This window comes from Dendrobium catenatum, unplaced genomic scaffold (assembly GCF_001605985.2).
Source record: "Dendrobium catenatum unplaced genomic scaffold, ASM160598v2 fragScaff_scaffold_390, whole genome shotgun sequence".
NCBI classification, from domain to species: domain Eukaryota; kingdom Viridiplantae; phylum Streptophyta; class Magnoliopsida; order Asparagales; family Orchidaceae; genus Dendrobium; species Dendrobium catenatum.
In genome coordinates, this window is record NW_021318852.1 from 9,925,724 (window position 1) to 9,943,447 (window position 17,724).

Sequence of the window (17,724 nt, forward strand, 5' to 3'; positions counted from 1 at the left end):
CATCTAACTTTGTTATTGCTGTTGTAACAACACATCTTGGATGGAACCTTCTTGGTAATGTGTCATTAGCAAAGCCTATGTCGTGTTTGAGGAAGTGCAATTTTTATAGCCTGTTCCATTGTCTGGTCTTGATCAATAAATATTGTAATGGGATGTTTTTCACCCATAATTCACAAAAATATTCTAAACAATCATATAAATGATTCTATTGTCTCCTCCGATAGAAATGTCACCCCTAAAAAAATATTCTGCCAATGATTATTAACTCCAATAAAAGGTGCACATGCTAGACTGTATTTGTTAAGTTTATAGCTAGTATAAAAAATGACCACATCTCCAAAACAGTCATAATTTATTCTCCCCACCCCATCAACCCAGAAAAAATTCATCAATCTATCCTCTTCATCATATTGGACGTCTCATGCAAACATGTTATCATCATTTGCTCGATCTTTGAAAAGTTCAATTAGAGAAATGGTGTCCCTATTCTCAATCTTTGCATTTTTTTCTTTCTGAACATAGTTATATGCATCCCTTTTAGAGAATCCTACATTATCTCTTCCTCCAACTTCATCAGCTAGGTATGTAAATGCATCAATTATTCTTATCCCAGCTTCCGTCATTGATTTAAGAACAAATGCATTCTCATCATTAATATTCCTATAAGATTTAAGCAAATGTTGATCTTCAAGCCTAGCTAATTCATGGTTGTGGCTCTCTATGCACTTTTGGACCTTCCATACTCCATCGAGTTCAATTAAAAATCTAATCAACATAGGAAACCCATTCCTAGTATTGAATTTTCTATATTTTGATTTGCAGTTCAATTAAGTCAATGCCCTTCTTAAATCCATCTTTTGAACAAACAAAATCCTTGCATCTTATCTTTCTCGAGTTAAGCCAGTAATAGTGATGGTCTTTGGGAACACTAAAACTAATTTTATGAGCGTAATGTCAGTACATGTCATATGCTTCTTTTCACTGTTACAGACAACCTAAGAACAAGAAAAGCTATTTAAACACTTTGATTTTAGCATTGAAAATAGACAAACAAATTGGCAACAACTTCGGTACCAACCAGTACCTAGCAGTACCGAGCAGTACCGTCCGGTACCTAGGAGCCGTGTACAACCAACTTTGGCCAACAAAACATACATTTTAAAGGAAATATTATTAAAACTAAACACTGAAAAAATGACTTCCATATCATATTTACCGATAATATCTCCAACTTATCTTTGATAGGTCACAGAAAAACATATTTTTTACTTTGCTGGGCCTCTTGCGTAATACCTTCCATCTCCGAGCAATCTTCGAAGTCCTCCAAACCGGTATCCATTTTCATAGCTTCCTATCTTCTATTTCTTTATCAGCTTTCAAGTGACGAGAAAATCTTTTTTTATTGAGATAAATAACTCGCGCCATCAAATAAAACCCTAAGTTTTACCGTATTTTTTTTCAATTTTTTGGGCGGTTCGGGTCGTCAGGTTGCGCTGTTAAAAAAAACACGTGGTTATTAAAACGGTGGGATCAAGATGGGCTCCACGTGGCATTTTATTACAGGTTTGCATACATAGACCTACATTCGCACTTCACACCCAATAAAAATTCAGGTAAAGGGCTGCTTTGTATGTTTTATCTTTTAAAATAAATTATTATATAATTTTTAATTGCCTTGTGATAGGTCAGCAGAGGCCATGCCTCGGGGCCCGTCGTTTCCCCTTTGTGACTGGCCTTGAAGATTTTAATATGAAGAGGTTAACTAATTAAAAATATATGAAAAAAAAAATCATGTCCTTCACGTATATCGCAGTCCAACTCTCTCAATATATTTATTATTATGAAAAAAATAAAATATACAAATAACTATAAATGTTATACGATCAAGACAAGCTATGCATGCTATCATTCGGTCGTTAATGAAAAGCTTGTAAAAGCCAGCAGTGCCCACGGAGGCTGAGATGAGAAGGCGGTTAGGCGAACGTGCAGGGCTGAGAAGTGGGTGGAGAGCAGAGGCGAGGAAGAGCAGAAGAGAGGGAGAGAGAAGTGGGGAAAGAGTGTGTGGGGACCGGGACGACCGACTTAATAAAGCGCCGCACGGTCCACGTGATCCCTCCCTGCGTCACTGCACTGTGGAGAGACTGCTGCTGTTCGGCGCTGCTGCATCATTCAAAGTTCGTGACTTTGGGCATGGAGATGGCTATATTCCCGTGCCAAAGCCCAAAAGCCTTAACTGCTTGGCTGCAGCCCCCCTTCTTTCTATAATAGCCCACGTATCATTCGCACATAACAGTGTAATCTTACTCTATGTTATGTTGCTTTGATGAAGACGACGACGATGCTTTAGGGGCAAGAAATCGAGCCAGAGAAAAAGAATGGAACCTGATGGTCGAGACATAACCATGGATTGGAGTGAAAGGAGAGAGAAAATGAGCGCATAGAGACAAATTAATTAAGAGGCCGAGGTTGCGCGCCCGAGCCAACTAGGCTCGTGAATCTCCGTACCTTAACCCACATCCTTTCCCACCGGAAAGCAAATAGCATCACATCACGTTCATTAATTGTATTTTTTATGTTAATAGTAAACTTTGGATGGAGAAAGAAAGGCGAGAGATTGAGAGCAGGTCGCGCGTAGATATGTGTTTTGGCGAGAGAGAAAGAGCGAGAGAGAGAGAAGTGAACGACGAAACGAAGAAAGTGTCTGCAACAGGTCCGAGCTTAACGAGTGCGAAGCGTGGAGTGGAGGAGAGGTGGTAGGGAACAGAGGAGCGAGGATCCCGGATTGGGTGTGAAAGGAGACTCTTTTATTCCCTTATACGTACAATTTCTCTTCGCAATCCTTCCTCTGCACGTCTCTAAGGATTCCCTGCGTTTGCTGAGCTCGAGAGGGGCCTTGGAGCTCGGGCTCGAGTCAATGCCGGTTCTCGAGATCGCTTCTCTGGGAGAATTGAGGGTTGAGGGAAGCGAAATCCTCGTCGACAGGGAGGAAGTTCTGCGGGCTTTGTGATCTGACTTTAGTTTTGATTTTCCATCTTGCAACTCGTGGGATCTGCTGGATTCTGGGGGTTGCTGTGTGGTTTTGTGGCTGTTACTCATTGTTGAGGTTAGGGAATGTGAAATATGGCTGGAAATGGCAGAGGAGGAAGTAACACGGGAGGTGGGGCGTCCATTAGCGCAGCAGCTGTAGCTGTTGGCTCTGTGGAAGCGAGATTTCCCCCACCGGAGAGGGTATGCTGTTCTCTTTCTCTCTCTCTCACTTCGGTTGGAACTTTCTTTCATTTTTGCTTCTCGTACTGTTTTTCATTTTTTTGTGGATGACTGGATCTGGGATCAGATGCTCTGTAATTACAAATACATTTGGAAAGCTTTTAGAAGGTCCGTTTTTTTATTTTATTTTTTAAAATTAGTTAGATCTATAATGCTTCAGTGTGGACCTTTCATTTTGGGTGGAGCTCTAGATTTTGGTTACTCTATTCTGGCAGGATCCTACCAAACGCAAGGGTTTTACTGAGTTTCTTGTATTGTTTACCTGTGATAATGATAGGATTCCGAGATTGAGGACAATATTTTTAAGCAGTCTCTGGTTTGGTTCCTATCTTGTTCTGATATTTTAGTTCAAGTTTGTTCTTGTTCTTAATTTCTTCCTCTTGGGCTTCTCTTTTCCCCTTTCATTTTTACTTGATTTGCTTGATCCGACTGACTTTTATCATGTTTTCATGTTGTTTGCCTTCTTGTTGTTTTGCTTCATGTGAAGTCATTAAGAAATTATGTGTGGTTATGTCAAATCTTATCGATTGTGATTACATTTCTACTACATTTGCCTTTCTGCAATTGTTTTCTTTGCAAAGATTTTGGATCTCATCATCATCATTAGTCGTTTCTTGACCATTTAGCGAGGGAAAAGATTTTGGATGGCAACGATCTGTTCTATTATACATTGTTTTTCAGATTTTACGTAAAATATTTCTATTTGATAATTTCTGAAGAAAGGCCTCTGGTTTCATTACCACAAAAGTTCTAATGCAGGAATTGAGATTCTGATTTTTTTTTTCGGACATTTAGGTTAAGGCAAACTAATACATATATCATATATTATATATTTATGCCAGGCTTGAACTTAATATTTCATAATTAATAGTTAAGCTCCCAACCAACAACAGCTAAAAGGAGAGCTGACAAATGAGATACAAATTAGGTTTTACTCTTTCAAGTAAAAAGGAGAGAGAAAGTGATGGAAAGAGAATTAGTGGACGTCTAATCACTGACTCTTCTTTTTATCTCTTTACCTCTTGTTGCAACCAACGCAAGATGCGTGATACCCACTGTATTTACTCAAATTTACAGTTAGTGTCGTACTTGAAGACCGGCTGGCGGAGAAGAGAAACAGATAGAGAATTCCAAGGTAGAAGAAGAAAGAATAAATCTGTATTATTATCTAATGAAGTATCTGTACATGAGAGCTCTATATATAGACAATGTATAGTACTTCTTTCTGCCTTGGTTAATTTCCCCGACTTTGACTAGGGTTCTCATTTTTGTTAATCTCTCATGGAATTGTCATTGAGAGCTTTTAGTTGGTTTTACAGCTTAATTCCGCAAATTTCTTTCGCTCGTATTCTTTTGCACATTTACTAGCAGATGCCATTTTTTATTTTACTTGAAATGCATTCTTTGACCAAGTTTCCTTTGTCATTTTGTTTCAAAATCTTAGCGGCTAGTATTCCCTCTAATCCTTGATTTTTTGGTGTATTACCCATTTATCCCTCTAATCCTTCATTGGGGAATTTTGCACATTTACTAGCAGATGCCATTTTTTATTTTACTTGAAATGCATTTTTTGACCAAGTTTCCTTTGTCATTTTCTTTCAAAATCTTAGCGGTTAGTATTCCCTCTAATCCTTGATTTTTTGGTGTATTACCCATTTATCCCTCTTATCCTTCATTGGGGATTGCTTTCTTAGTGCATCATGAAGTAGTTTTTTAGTGCAAAAATTTTTTGATTTATAAATTTTTATATTAGAAAGCTACTTCATGAAGCAGTAAGAAAGCTGTCTCAAATGAAGTCTTAATGTGGTGTAAAAATAATTTTTGTTTTGTTTTAACAGAATTGGTCTCATTATTCAATGCTATTAAAGTATTAAACTGTCTTCTTTTGTATGTGAATTTTTAGAAAGCATATTGAGTGAATGTCTGATTTGCAATGGGATGGCTATAACATTACTCCATTTAAATATTTAAACTGATCAAGTTATTTTGCCCAACACAATGGAATCCTGTTGTCAGCAGTCCCGCATCACTATTGAATAATTTATTTATTTGCTGAAGGTTTCATAATTTTATGAACAACGAGCAATCTTTATTTCTTGTTGATTGCTGTGAAAATGAAGCTGTATATGATATTCTTTTGTACTTGCATTTTCAATTTTTTTTCAGCATATGTGTGATTTCCTAATCTTCTTGTTCGTAATGAAGCTGTACATGTGTGGTTTCCTATTCTTCTTGTTATTTCTCATTTTTGTACTGCTTCTGTACGAATTTGCCCAGCCAATGAGCTGAGTAAGCATAAGCTTGATGAAAGCTCTAACAATTCTTTTTTTTTTTAATTTCACATACTTGTTCTCATGGCCAATTTCTTAGGAGTTGATATACATGTCTTGCAAGTTTGACAGCACCACACATGCAAGCTTTTTCTGGATATTTGTAGTTTTAATTTTACTTGACATCCTTTCTGATTGGCTTACTTTATGAATATATCAAAAATATGATCAGGCATCTTGTATATTTGCTTTTTTTTCAAGTTGGTATGCTAAAATTTCATCTTATCATAATGGCTTCTTTTCTTTTAGACTACATGAAAATCTTTAATATGTTTTTAAAATATAACTATTCTTTCTAAGGAAATGAAAGTGAAAATTTCAGTTCATTCTTAGCTTGAATTCAAAACTTACATTTTAAACAGAGAATATCAGTCAGATGGCTGTCTCTAGTAATCCTTATTGAAAAGGTTTGAGTGTAAGGTTAGATAAGACATTGACAGATGGTTTTTGTGAAGTAGTAGCATATGTGCTTAAAGTTGATCTATATCATTATAATGGGATAGTGGATACTTCATTGTAGTTAGCTTGACATGGTTTTCTTCAACTATATAGGCATTGTTGTTTTCTGGCGGATAGTGGAATTGAAATAAATATTCAAGTTCATTTCACCGTTTTTTTTTTGCAGGATTTTTTTTCCATCATGAAGCGCTAATTGATGCATTTAAATGTTTGTTTGGGTTACTTTTTACCACATGAAGCACTAATAGATGCATTTCACTTTTTATATTTGTACTGTTATCTCACAGAAATAAAATTTTTTAAAGGAAATATAAGTAGAGTATTAGAATCACTTAATTATCTCAGCTAGTCAAGCTGTCTAAGTAGGTTTATAATCAAGAAAAGCTACATGTGCTTTATATAAAACAACATTACTGTTTTTGAAATGATATAAACATTAGATGCAAGGAATTCAAGAGCCATTTATATGTCAACCTAGCAATCATAAAAGTTTTCAATAAATATTAGATTTCATGTAGTTAACTCTCCAATTTTGGGGTTGCAATGTTTCAAATGTACGTTTGTTTAAGCAATGAAGCATTAATCCTACTGATCTAACATGCATCATTAAATCAACCTCATTGGTTTCATATATATGCAAGTTTATTACTTTATAGTTCAAAAGAAAGTTAATATGTCATCCTTCAGCATATTATTTGGGTATTATATAGAAAATTACTTTTAACCTTTATTTTCACTTTGCACAAATTTTGGATTTTGAGGCTTACGCCTTGCCTCACCAATGAAAAACGCTTCAATGCCCAATTGTGCAATTTTAAAGCTTGATCACGGTGTTCTGAGTGAAGTAATGAAGATGTGTAATGCAATATGAATGAGAAACTGATTTGAGGAGAGATAGAAGGAGATAAGAAGTGATAAACAGTACATAAAGAGCAAAACATGAAATTTGAAGAGGGGAAGAAGTTATGAACTAAAGCATAATTTTAATTCTATTCATTAATGAATTATGCCAAAGAAATTGACTTATTTATAACAATAGAGCATAATAGTATAAATAAATGCTAAAATAAAATTCAAACCTATCCTTATTTAAATTGAAATCTAAACTTACCCACATAATTACCTAGAAGGATAATTATAAATAAATAAATGCTAAAATTATACTAAGCTTGATTTATCATGTATCAATTCCCCCATGATTAAGAAAAATCCACCTTGAAGAGTTAAAATGCTATTAGAGGTCGTCTATCGTATTAATAACTTTTTAAAAGCAAGAATTTCATAGATATAAATGAAAATTACAAAAAAGGTTGGGTTCTTTATCAAATAAATGAAGCATTGCCTATGTACTTTCAAAAGAGGGCCCAAACCTCATGTAATTCTAACAAAAAGGTTATAGGAATGTAAACGAAAAAAAAGGGAAAGTAAATGACAATTGAGATTAGCAAAAGTTTTATGAAAACCCTTTAAAAAGTCCTTGATAAAGGCAAAAAATAAGGTGCCAACACCCAATGTTAAAGAGGATACATAGCATCTCAATCATAATAGATAGTAAGACCTAAAGTAAAGAATGTTTTGAACAATTCACTTGATAAAGTAAAATAATAATGTCCATCATACTAATAACTTGTCAATATTCAGACCAATGAGAAATCCAACTCATGCACGAATAGACTAGGGGGTAGGAACATCAAAATAAATAATAATATAATGATTTTATTGTTAATCCTCAAGAACATCAACAAAACTTTGAAAGACATCTCTAGAAGCTTAGAATTCCTTTTGCATCTTATTTAATTAACTCAAATTTGAATGAAATATTGACTAGATAAATTTGATTTATGGATTATAGTTTAGGGGGTTAAGCAAAAGCTGATTAGAAATTTGGAGGGGCATGCTCAATCAATCACTTGATGGTTATGCCATGTGTTATAACTCAAAAGAAAGGAAAGCTTGGGAGTTCAGATGAGTCTTGAAGTTTGATTACAAGGATTTGAGAAGATGTGCAAGAATGTGATCGGACCTTTTTTTTTTTTTCCTAGCAAGTGTAGTGAGCAATTGCTGAAAGGAAGGATGCATACATGTGAATAAAGTCATTAATTTTGTAGTTGGCGTAGATGTGGGTGTAGTATAGATGATCACATATTGCAAACAAGCAAGAGACACCATGCTCTTTGAATCAAGAAGGATGCCAGCAAGTTCCTATAATAGGCAGACTGTAGGTGGGAGATGAAATGCTAGGAGGAAAAGTTAGGAGTGCATGCAAGTCTTAATGTTTGGTTTAATGGATTTGCAAACATGTGCAAGAATGTGATGATCAAAATAGAGTTAAAGAGTGCCGGCAAGTATTAGGGTTCAATTTCATAGATTTTCAAAGACGTGCAAGAATGTGAGCAATATGTAATGATTTTGCTAGCAAGGATTGCAAGCTGTTTTGCAGGATTTTTAATGCCAAGGAGGAAGAGTTGGCTATTATAGCCAACAGTGTGTTAGCAAGTGTGGGTAATGATGTGAGGGGACATCTATGATGGTTGGAGCTGTTGTGAAGCATGAGAATCAATGCAAGGAAAGGATGCACATGTACAAAAAAATCATAGGTGTTGCTGTTAGCATAGATGCATATATAGCATAGGCAACCACATATTACAAACAAGCAAGAAATACTATGTCATCTAGATTGGCAAGTTATGACAACAAGATCATGTTAGAGGCATACCATAGGTGTAGATGAAATGTGGGTATCAAGCAGTACAACTTTTTTATTAGTTCAGCATCGAAAAGGTAGTTGGTTGGGTTAGGCAATTGGTAAGGTTAGGGACTGTTGTTAATGTTGAAAGGTCATAAAAGAAGTGACACAAATAAAGATGGACAAGCTTAAACTACGTTGGCTATGATTATTGATAGGAAATGGCACGACAGCGTAGATCACAAAATGAGCAAGAATGTGATTGTCAACATGATCTGAAGGCTTTGATACTGATACGGTGAAGATAGAGAAGAATAATAGAGTTAGGGAGGAGAAATAAAGGAGAGTTTTAGAGTGCAGATGAGTTATATGGTGCAATTTTTATGTATTGTGATTTTGGTAGCAAGATGTGCAAGGGTAGTTGAAGCAAAAGCAGTACGTATTCATTTATTGCAAGGTGGTGCAACATGAAAGTGGGCAATGGCGTGAGTGCAGTAAGCATATTGCTAGTAAATGAGTAGACATTTGCGGTGGTTAATGGATGGTGCAGAATAGTGCAAGTGGTGTAGAGGGGAGATCTGTGCATTTGTCTTAGCAGTAGGTGTTTCAGTTGGCGTAGAAGAAATAATACACATCATTGCATATTGCAGCCATGCAGGGGACAGTACATTCTTTATTTAGAAAGCGTGACATCATGTTGCAAGCTAAGATAAATGTTGGCATGAGCAATTTAAAGGATGTGGTGTTTTAGGTGGTTCTTGAAGGAACAATGCGATAGACATGCAGCTTAGGTACGAATAGGGCTCGAATGTTGAGGGGACATGGGAAGTGATAAAGATGAAATGACTTGAATGATGTTGATTGTGATTGTAGACCGGAAAGGGCATGTAGATGCAGATTGCAAATTGAACAAGCATAGGATTTCTAATAGGATTGGATTACTTTGATGCTAAATCTGGCGCAAAGGGATAAATAGAGAAAATGAGAGTAAGAGTTGTAGAAACAAGAAGAAGAGAGAAATGTGAAACTCAGTGAAGAAGTGAAGAAATTAGGAACTAAGACATTATTTTTATTCAATTTATCAAAGTATTATTGCAAAGCAAACTACCGATTTATAGAAAATAGATGTAAAATAAGATTTAAAATCAAACCTATCATAATTCAGATATAAATCTAAATCTATCGTTATAGTTAAAAAAGGATTCTTTGACATGAAATAAATGCTAAAATAATTCTTAATCTAATTTTTCATGCATCAATGTGCTTTCATTTTTAGTTTCAAGAGACCATGGTCTGGCTTTCTTATTTTCTCAATTTCTATAGTCTATCATTCCAAATGCTATCCACACTATTCATGAAAACCTCCACATATCCTTCTTTGCAAATACAATCTTGATTGTGAAATCCTATTGTTTGGATTTCAACTTTTTTGTGAGTGCTATTTACTGTTTTTGTTCTTTTCATTGTTTTTTCATCCAAAGACTTATTTCTCCATCCTCAATTCCACCATCTTCTTGCAGCACCTCTTCTAGTTTGATGCAACAAACTTGATTAGGATTAAAAATAAATTTAAGATTTAAAAAATACAGAACTTGGGTTTAAATGTTGAAGAAAGTTAAAAGTTTGTATTTTCAAAATTTGTTCAACTTTGAGAATTGGTTGCAGCCATCCTTATTTTCTCCCCTTTTATCAATGCAATATACCTGTCCTCTACAACTCCCTCTGCAACTTGAATTATGGAGGTCAACCTTAGAGTCTATATGTTTTCGATTGTGTAGATCTAAAATTGAATATATGGAGTGTAATTTTAGTAGTAATAGACCTATTGTTGAGATTGTGACTTGGGTGATCAAGTCATTAATAAGAGTAACATTTTAGATATATTGGATCTATTGTTCAGAACGATGGTGAGATAGATGGGGATATTATCAACAGACTTCAAGTTGGATGGTTGAACTGGAGGAATGCATCGAGCTTGTTGTGTGATAGAAAAGTGCCCCTCAAACTTAAGGGAAAATTCTATAAGATGGTGGTGAGACCTGCAATGCTTTATGGTGTTGAATGTTGGCCATTAAAAGAGAAGCATAATACTAAGTGTTGTAGAGATGAGGATGCTCAGGTGAATGAGTTGCTTTACCCTTAGAGATGGATTCAAAATGAGCATAATACGTGAAAAGGTTGGAGTAGCTCCAATGGAAGATAAGATTAGAGAGAGTCACCTTAGATGGTTTGTCATATAAAATGGCGGCCTAACCTGGTTAGGAAAGTAGAGATATTAGATTTGACTTATGTTAAGAAAGGTAGAGGTAGATCTAAAAAGACTTGTTTAGAAAATATTAGAAATGATCTTTCTTTATTAGATTTAAATGAAAATTTGACTTTTAACATAACACAATGTAGAAAAAGGATTCATGTAGTCGACCTCATGTAGTGGGGGACAAAGGTTTGATGTTGTTGTTGTTGTCGTCGTCTCTTTATAATATCCTCCACCAAAATTTCCAAGCTTACCTTCATTTTAGTTGAAATTGGAGTTAGAGTATAAATTTGGACTTTATTTTCAGATTCAAATTTGAAATTAGACTTTCATCCCAATTTCTTTCCATTGCTTTCTCCCTAATTTTCTCTAACTACCTACGCTTGGCCTAGCCTAGTTAGCTTCCCAAACCATAGCCTAAATTGTTTCCAAAGTTTCAACCCAATCAAATGCAATCAATTTAATTGGGGTAAGCACAAATTGATCCTATCAAACCATTCCAATAAAAACTATGCAATCTAGCTTTACCATAAGCCCAAATAAGTAATCTTCAATCAACCAATATTTCAGTCTTGTTGGATCAATCTAGTGGTGTTCATAAAAATCTTCAAGCTTTTAGAGATGGTTTTTTTTTTAAGCTTTGATAATGTTTTTGAAAATATATATTGAGAGTCTTAGTGTTGTTATGTGCAAGGTAATAACTCTGGTTTCATGTTTTTGAATTTGGCCCATGATAACGTTTCTGAGGAAACTGCTATGCTGATCTGGATCCAGTTCTGCTAAGAACTTTTAATATTGTGGATGTGTTACAAACTTGTAATATGGATTTTAATATTTTATAACAGTTAAGCCTGTCGTCCCAAAGGCATTCCCCAACGAAAGAGGAAAATGCTACTTGTTTCAGTTATGGCTTGTTTAAAGATTTCCTGGTCTAACCATTTATATTTTCATATTTATTCATCATATATGACAGAATTATGTTGTCCGTTATTTAAACCAACTATTGTGCTGATGCAACCAAAAGGTTGAATATGTGTATCACGTGGCAATCGTGTTAGTTATTAATTAAACAAGAACAATTTGGGAGACTTATCAATATTTGTAGATGATTCTTTCTATATATTCAAGTTTCTAAAAATTAGTTTTTTAGGAAAAAACAAAAAAACATCACATTATTTGCCAACTAACTGAAAATGATGGTCTTTCTGAGCATCTGGTTTTTATGACTACATTCAAGGCCCATAATGGTTGATTGAAGTTATAAAACACATTGGAGAATAGTGAAGTTTGCTAAATCCATTATCTATTTGAGTGTAATTTGAAATCAACATTGATTTTAAGCTCTCAAAACTTCTCAGACTGTCGAGTGCAATGATTGTTTTCACTTTTACACGAAAATAATGAAAATAAAATCATTTTCTAAAGCATTTTTATCATCTACAAGCAACCCAAAAGTCTTACGTGTTAACCTCTCTTCTATATCATTTTCGTTACTTCTTCAGCTTAAAAAACCGAGTACTCCTGCTATACCAAATGCAATATAGTCCATGAATTTATTCTCTCCTTGTCTTGCTGTTCTTATCCTATTCATAGCCAGCTCTACCTCCACTTCTTTGTGTTCCACTTTATGCGTACGTCACCATTTACTACAACAACAACAACAACATCAAGCCTTTATCCCACTACGTGGGGTCGGCTACATGAATCCTTTTTCTCCATTGTGTCCTATTAAAAGCCAAATTCTCGTTTAAATCTAATAAAGAAAGGTCATTCCTAATATTTTCTAACCAAGTCTTTTTAGGTCTACCCCTACCTTTCTTAACACAAGTCAAATCTAATACCTCTACTCTCCTAACCGGGTCGTCGGAAGGCCGCCTTTTTATGTGACCAAACCATCTAAGACGACTCTCTCTAATCTTATCTTCTACTGGAGCTACTCCAACCTTTTCACGTATATGCTCCTTTCGTATCCTATCTCTAAGGGTAAAGCCACTCATCCATCTAAGCATCCTCATCTCTGCCACACTTAACTTAGTATTATGCTTCTCTTTTAATGGCCAACATTCGGCACCATAAAGCATTGCAGGCCTCACTACCATCATATAGAATTTTCCCTTAAGTTTGAGGGGTACATTTCTATCACATAACAAGCCCGATGCATTCCGCCACTTCAACCATCCAACTTGAATTCTACTGATAATATCCCCATCTATTTCACCATCACTCTGAATAATAGATCCAAGATATCTAAAACGTGTACTCTTATTAATGACTTGATCGCCCAAAGTCACAATCCCCTCACTAGGACTATTACTGCTAAAATTACACTCCATATATTCCGTTTTAGATCTACTCAAGCGAAAACCTTTAGACTCTAAGGTTGACCTCCATAATTCAAGTTTACCTTCAACTCCCTCTCTAGTCTTATCAACAAGAAGAATATCATCAGCAAAAAGCATACACCAAGGTACATCCTCTTGCAAATGTCTAGTGAGAACATCCAAGACTAAAGCAAAAAGATATGGGCTTAAGGCTGATCCTTGATGTAACCCAACCGAAATAGGGAAATACTTGGTCAAACCACCTTGTGTTTGAACACAAGTAATAGCTCCTGCATACATATCTTTAATGATTTGAATATAAGCATTATTGACTCCTTTCTTATCAAGAACTCTCCATAGCACTTCTCTTGGAACTTTATCATATGCTTTTTCTAAATCAATAAATATCATATGTAGATCATCCTTATTTTCTCTATATTTCTCCATCAAACCTCTTAATAAATGTATGAACTTTATCATATGCTTTTTCATTCAAATCCGGACCAATTGATCAAAATTAAGTTTGGTTTGGAAAATACAAAATAGTTTTGTCGGTATAGTTTTTTTAAGTTTATATCTAAGATAAATTAGTTAAGCTAAGCAAAGATGGGGGGGGGGATGATGATGATGAATCCTATCAAGATCCCATGGTTTCGTCTTCCCTTATCATCATAGTCCCTAGTCTGCGTAATCAGAGGAGGTAGTTGACCCAATCTACCGAAGGATTTTTATCGGCAAAAATGAGTTGCTTCGTATAAGGGTACCTTGTAGATATGGGGTGAATGTTTGTCTAAGGTACGAATTTAAGTCAACCTTAACTTACATAAGGTTTTTTCCCTATCGTTCATACCCTATGATTTATTGCTCAATTGTAACTATCCATTAGGGAACATGTAGTCTTTTAGCCATGACCATAAGATAGTGGAGTTGTTCGACCAAACCACTAAGTTAGAGGGCCGTGGTCATAATTGTTTACCTCATAGAGTCGGTCTGGTCAAGCCACAAGTTATTTGTGGAGCCATCTGGCCAAACCACCTATTAGGGACCAATCATAACCATACCACGTAGAGCCGTTTGGCCAAGCTATGGTCTTCGTGGAGCCATCTGGTCAAGCCACCGATTAGAGGATAAATGCCACGTCTTTACTGACATAATAATATTTGGAATGAATCTGAGTGATATTCATGACTAGACATCTGCTCTTTGTAAGTTAGAGTTATCCTCGAGTTCATCACCCTCGCCAAATGGTTGTAGAGAATGGATGAATTTTGCTTTATATTATTAAATGATTAAATTTTAATTTTAAATATTAATATTATTAATAGATATATAACCTTGGAGTTTTGGTCGAATTCAAAAATTAATCCCTCTAGTTGATATTTGCTTTCAACACGGTTATCATCGGGGATTTTGAAGTCGTTTGAAAATTTTTATATTTCATAAGAATTTGGAGCCATTTGAAAGTGTAGAGTCCCCTTTGGTTGAGATAAACATTCAACACGACCATCGTTGTAGAATTTGAATAGCTTGTATATTTGTCATTTGAGTCATGTTAGCTCTGTTTGCCTGTTAACAGAAGATCAGGTTCGATTACTTATATTATAAGTTATCGTAAAAATGCTAAGAACATAAAGCTTTATGTTTTATGATGCATTTCATCTAAAGAGCCTTTGAAGGCCTACTATTAGCTTTGTGGACGACTGTTCCTGTTCCCGTGGCTGTCCGTTCATGCCCCCCTTGTGGTCCCTTCGGGTGTTGCTCTTGGAGCCGCCTATTGGCCTTTTGTCTTCCTGTTCTCTGGTTGGTTTGGCTGGAGTTTGTTTGGGTTGTTTGGCTTCCTCTTTTTACCTATATAAAGGCTATTTTGGAGCAGGTTTTTAAGCATGTTATGGAGAGATTTTTGGAAGCTAAAACCTGAGAGTTTTTCGGATAGCTTGTGAGCCCTTGCACACTTGTCATTGTATTCAGGCCATACAGCGCGTCGCTTCCAGGGGACGCCCTAGCATTAACACAATTTCTTAAAGGATTCATGTCATTTTTGTTCGACAAGTTTTACGCTGGCTGTCGACTACCTACGTCACCATTTACTATTTAAAGAAAATAGTAGCATTCTGAAATTTTGAGATGGGATTTAACTTTATTTTATGAAGCATTGCTACTCATTCTCAATAACTTTGTGCAGATGCATTTATTATTTTTTCTTAATGTACACAACAAACTTCATCACGATGCTCAATATCTTCAATTTGCACTATAATTGGCCAGCTTTACCAATACATTCTCTGTTCTTCTATCTATATCACTCGTGTCAAGCTTATGAGCCCTATTATTTGGCTTAATCTTGCATTTGCAGCAGCGGAGCAGGTGGGGAGGCTGCTTTGGTGGATTTTCCTGTTTCGGGTCACAGAAAGGAGGGAAACGCATTGTTCCAGCAACCCGCATACCCGACGGGAATGGGTCCACAAGTCGTGGGAATATATCTCAGTCTGCAGGACCTTCTAACCAAAATACCACCCTAAATCTCTCTCTTTTAGCCCCGCCATCATCACCTGCTTCTTTCACAAACTCTGCACTCCCGTCAACGGTTCAATCACCCAGCTGTTTCTTGTCAATGTCTGCCAACTCTCCTGGCGGGCCATCCTCAACCATGTTTACTACAGGCCCTTACGCTCATGAAACACAGTTGGTCTCACCGCCTGTTTTCTCAACTTACACAACAGAACCTTCTACTGCTCCTCTAACGCCTCCTCCCGAGCTCGCCCACTTGACAACTCCCTCATCCCCTGATGTGCCATTTGCCCAGTTGCTTTCGTCTTCTCTGAAACTTAGAAGTACTGGGAAAGTGAATGGCGTTTCTTATTCTGGTTATGTTGGTGGCGACCTTCAGTCTAACTATCCACTCTATCCTGGAAGCCCAACCAGTAGCCTAATATCACCTGCATCTGGAACTCCTCGAACCGGTCTTTCTTCACCATATCCTGAGGGTGATATTCCTACTCAATGGAGTGCTTCAATTGCAGCGCGTGACTTGCCTCATTCAAGAAACGGGTCATCCAAGCTGTTTGGTCTTGATTCTTCCACCTCCAGAAATTTCATGCTGTCGTCTGATTCAAGTTTCTTCCACCCGGATAACTCTGCTGCTGCTGCACAATTTTATCTAGATCAGGCACAACAATCTTTTACTGGATATCCTCATTCAGGGGCGAGAATAAGCCTTTCCAGGGAAGGTGATGTGTATACTAGTGGTGGTAATAGACCGAACAAATCTGTTAAACAAGATCCAGAGGAGATTGAAGCCTACAGAGCATCTTTTGGTTTCAGCGCAGATGAAATCATTGTGACACCGACTTATGTTGAGATCAATGATGGGCTTGATGTTTCCTTCACCATGTCTCCCTTTAGCAACTGTAAGTCGTGCATAGAACAACATCCATTCCTAGGGCTGTCCACGGGAGGCCAAAAGGTGGTCATGGTGGATTCTGGTAGCCCAAAGATTTCAAATCATGTGTTCAAAGGAGATTTCAGTGTAGCAACTAATTATGATAATCCAATTGCAGGTATTAAGCTAATTTTTGAATAAAAAACTGATTATTAGATATACTATGGGAGCCCCTTTCATAAGTGCTTCATGATTGTCGCAAATTTCTTTCATGTGAATAAAATTCAATTTCTTTTCTATTTGCAGGTGGTGCTAACTTCAACTCCCATGATACTAGTAGTCATCATTCAACAACTGAGAAGAAGAGCGAGGCAACCTTTTCCAAGTCTACGAGCAGAAGAACTCGACTGGTTGAATCATGTTCTGATGCAGAAATTGAATATAGAAGAGCTAGAAGTGTAAAAGATGCTAACAATGCTCTGGCCTCCCGCAATTCACCTTCATAGCCTGTAAACTGGAACTGGAACTGGATGGCAGTATAGTTTAATTGGTGTATTATGTAATCAAAAACATGCTAGGAAATTGTCGTTTAGGGTCTCTGTTACTAATGGTTGTATTATTCTCTGATACTAAAGCTTGGATTGGTGATTGTGGTTCTCATCAATTTCATTTTCGAACACTCCATATTACAGTTTAGATTTATGCAAGATAGAACCGAATGAAAAGGTTAAATTGCACATAACATATAACCAAGGCTTTTAAAACCGGACCGGTCAATGAACTAGGAGGGGTTGGTGGTTTAATGGTTTGACCGGGGTTGAACTGGGGTCGAACCGGATGATGTAATAAATAATAAAATAAATATAGTAATATGATGGTCTAACCTTAAACTTAAACACAAATTCATTCTATCATATAAATCAAATATTTAAACTAAAAATAAGTTGGAGGTTATTTTATAAATAATATAATTCATATTTAAAATAAGATTACTTCACATATATATGTTTTAAATTTAATATAAATAA

General features: G+C 36.1%; 1 protein-coding gene across 2 annotated transcripts; it reads left to right on the top strand.

Annotated features, from left to right (window-relative positions):
- The first annotated feature begins 2,131 nt into the window (after positions 1 to 2,131).
- Positions 2,132 to 17,403, top strand: LOC110097500 (uncharacterized protein At1g76660). Of its 2 annotated transcripts, none has more exons than XM_020823881.2 (3): positions 2,132 to 3,228; positions 15,671 to 16,874; positions 17,003 to 17,403. In XM_020823881.2, exons 1-3 carry the CDS (start codon positions 3,121 to 3,123, stop codon positions 17,200 to 17,202), a joined length of 1,512 nt encoding a protein of 503 aa, XP_020679540.1. In that variant the 5' UTR covers positions 2,132 to 3,120; the 3' UTR covers positions 17,203 to 17,403. The 2 variants fall into 2 exon arrangements, with proteins under 2 accessions (XP_020679540.1, XP_020679541.1); XM_020823882.2 differs by having other exon boundaries at positions 15,674 to 16,874.
- Positions 17,404 to 17,724: the final 321 nt, after the last annotated feature.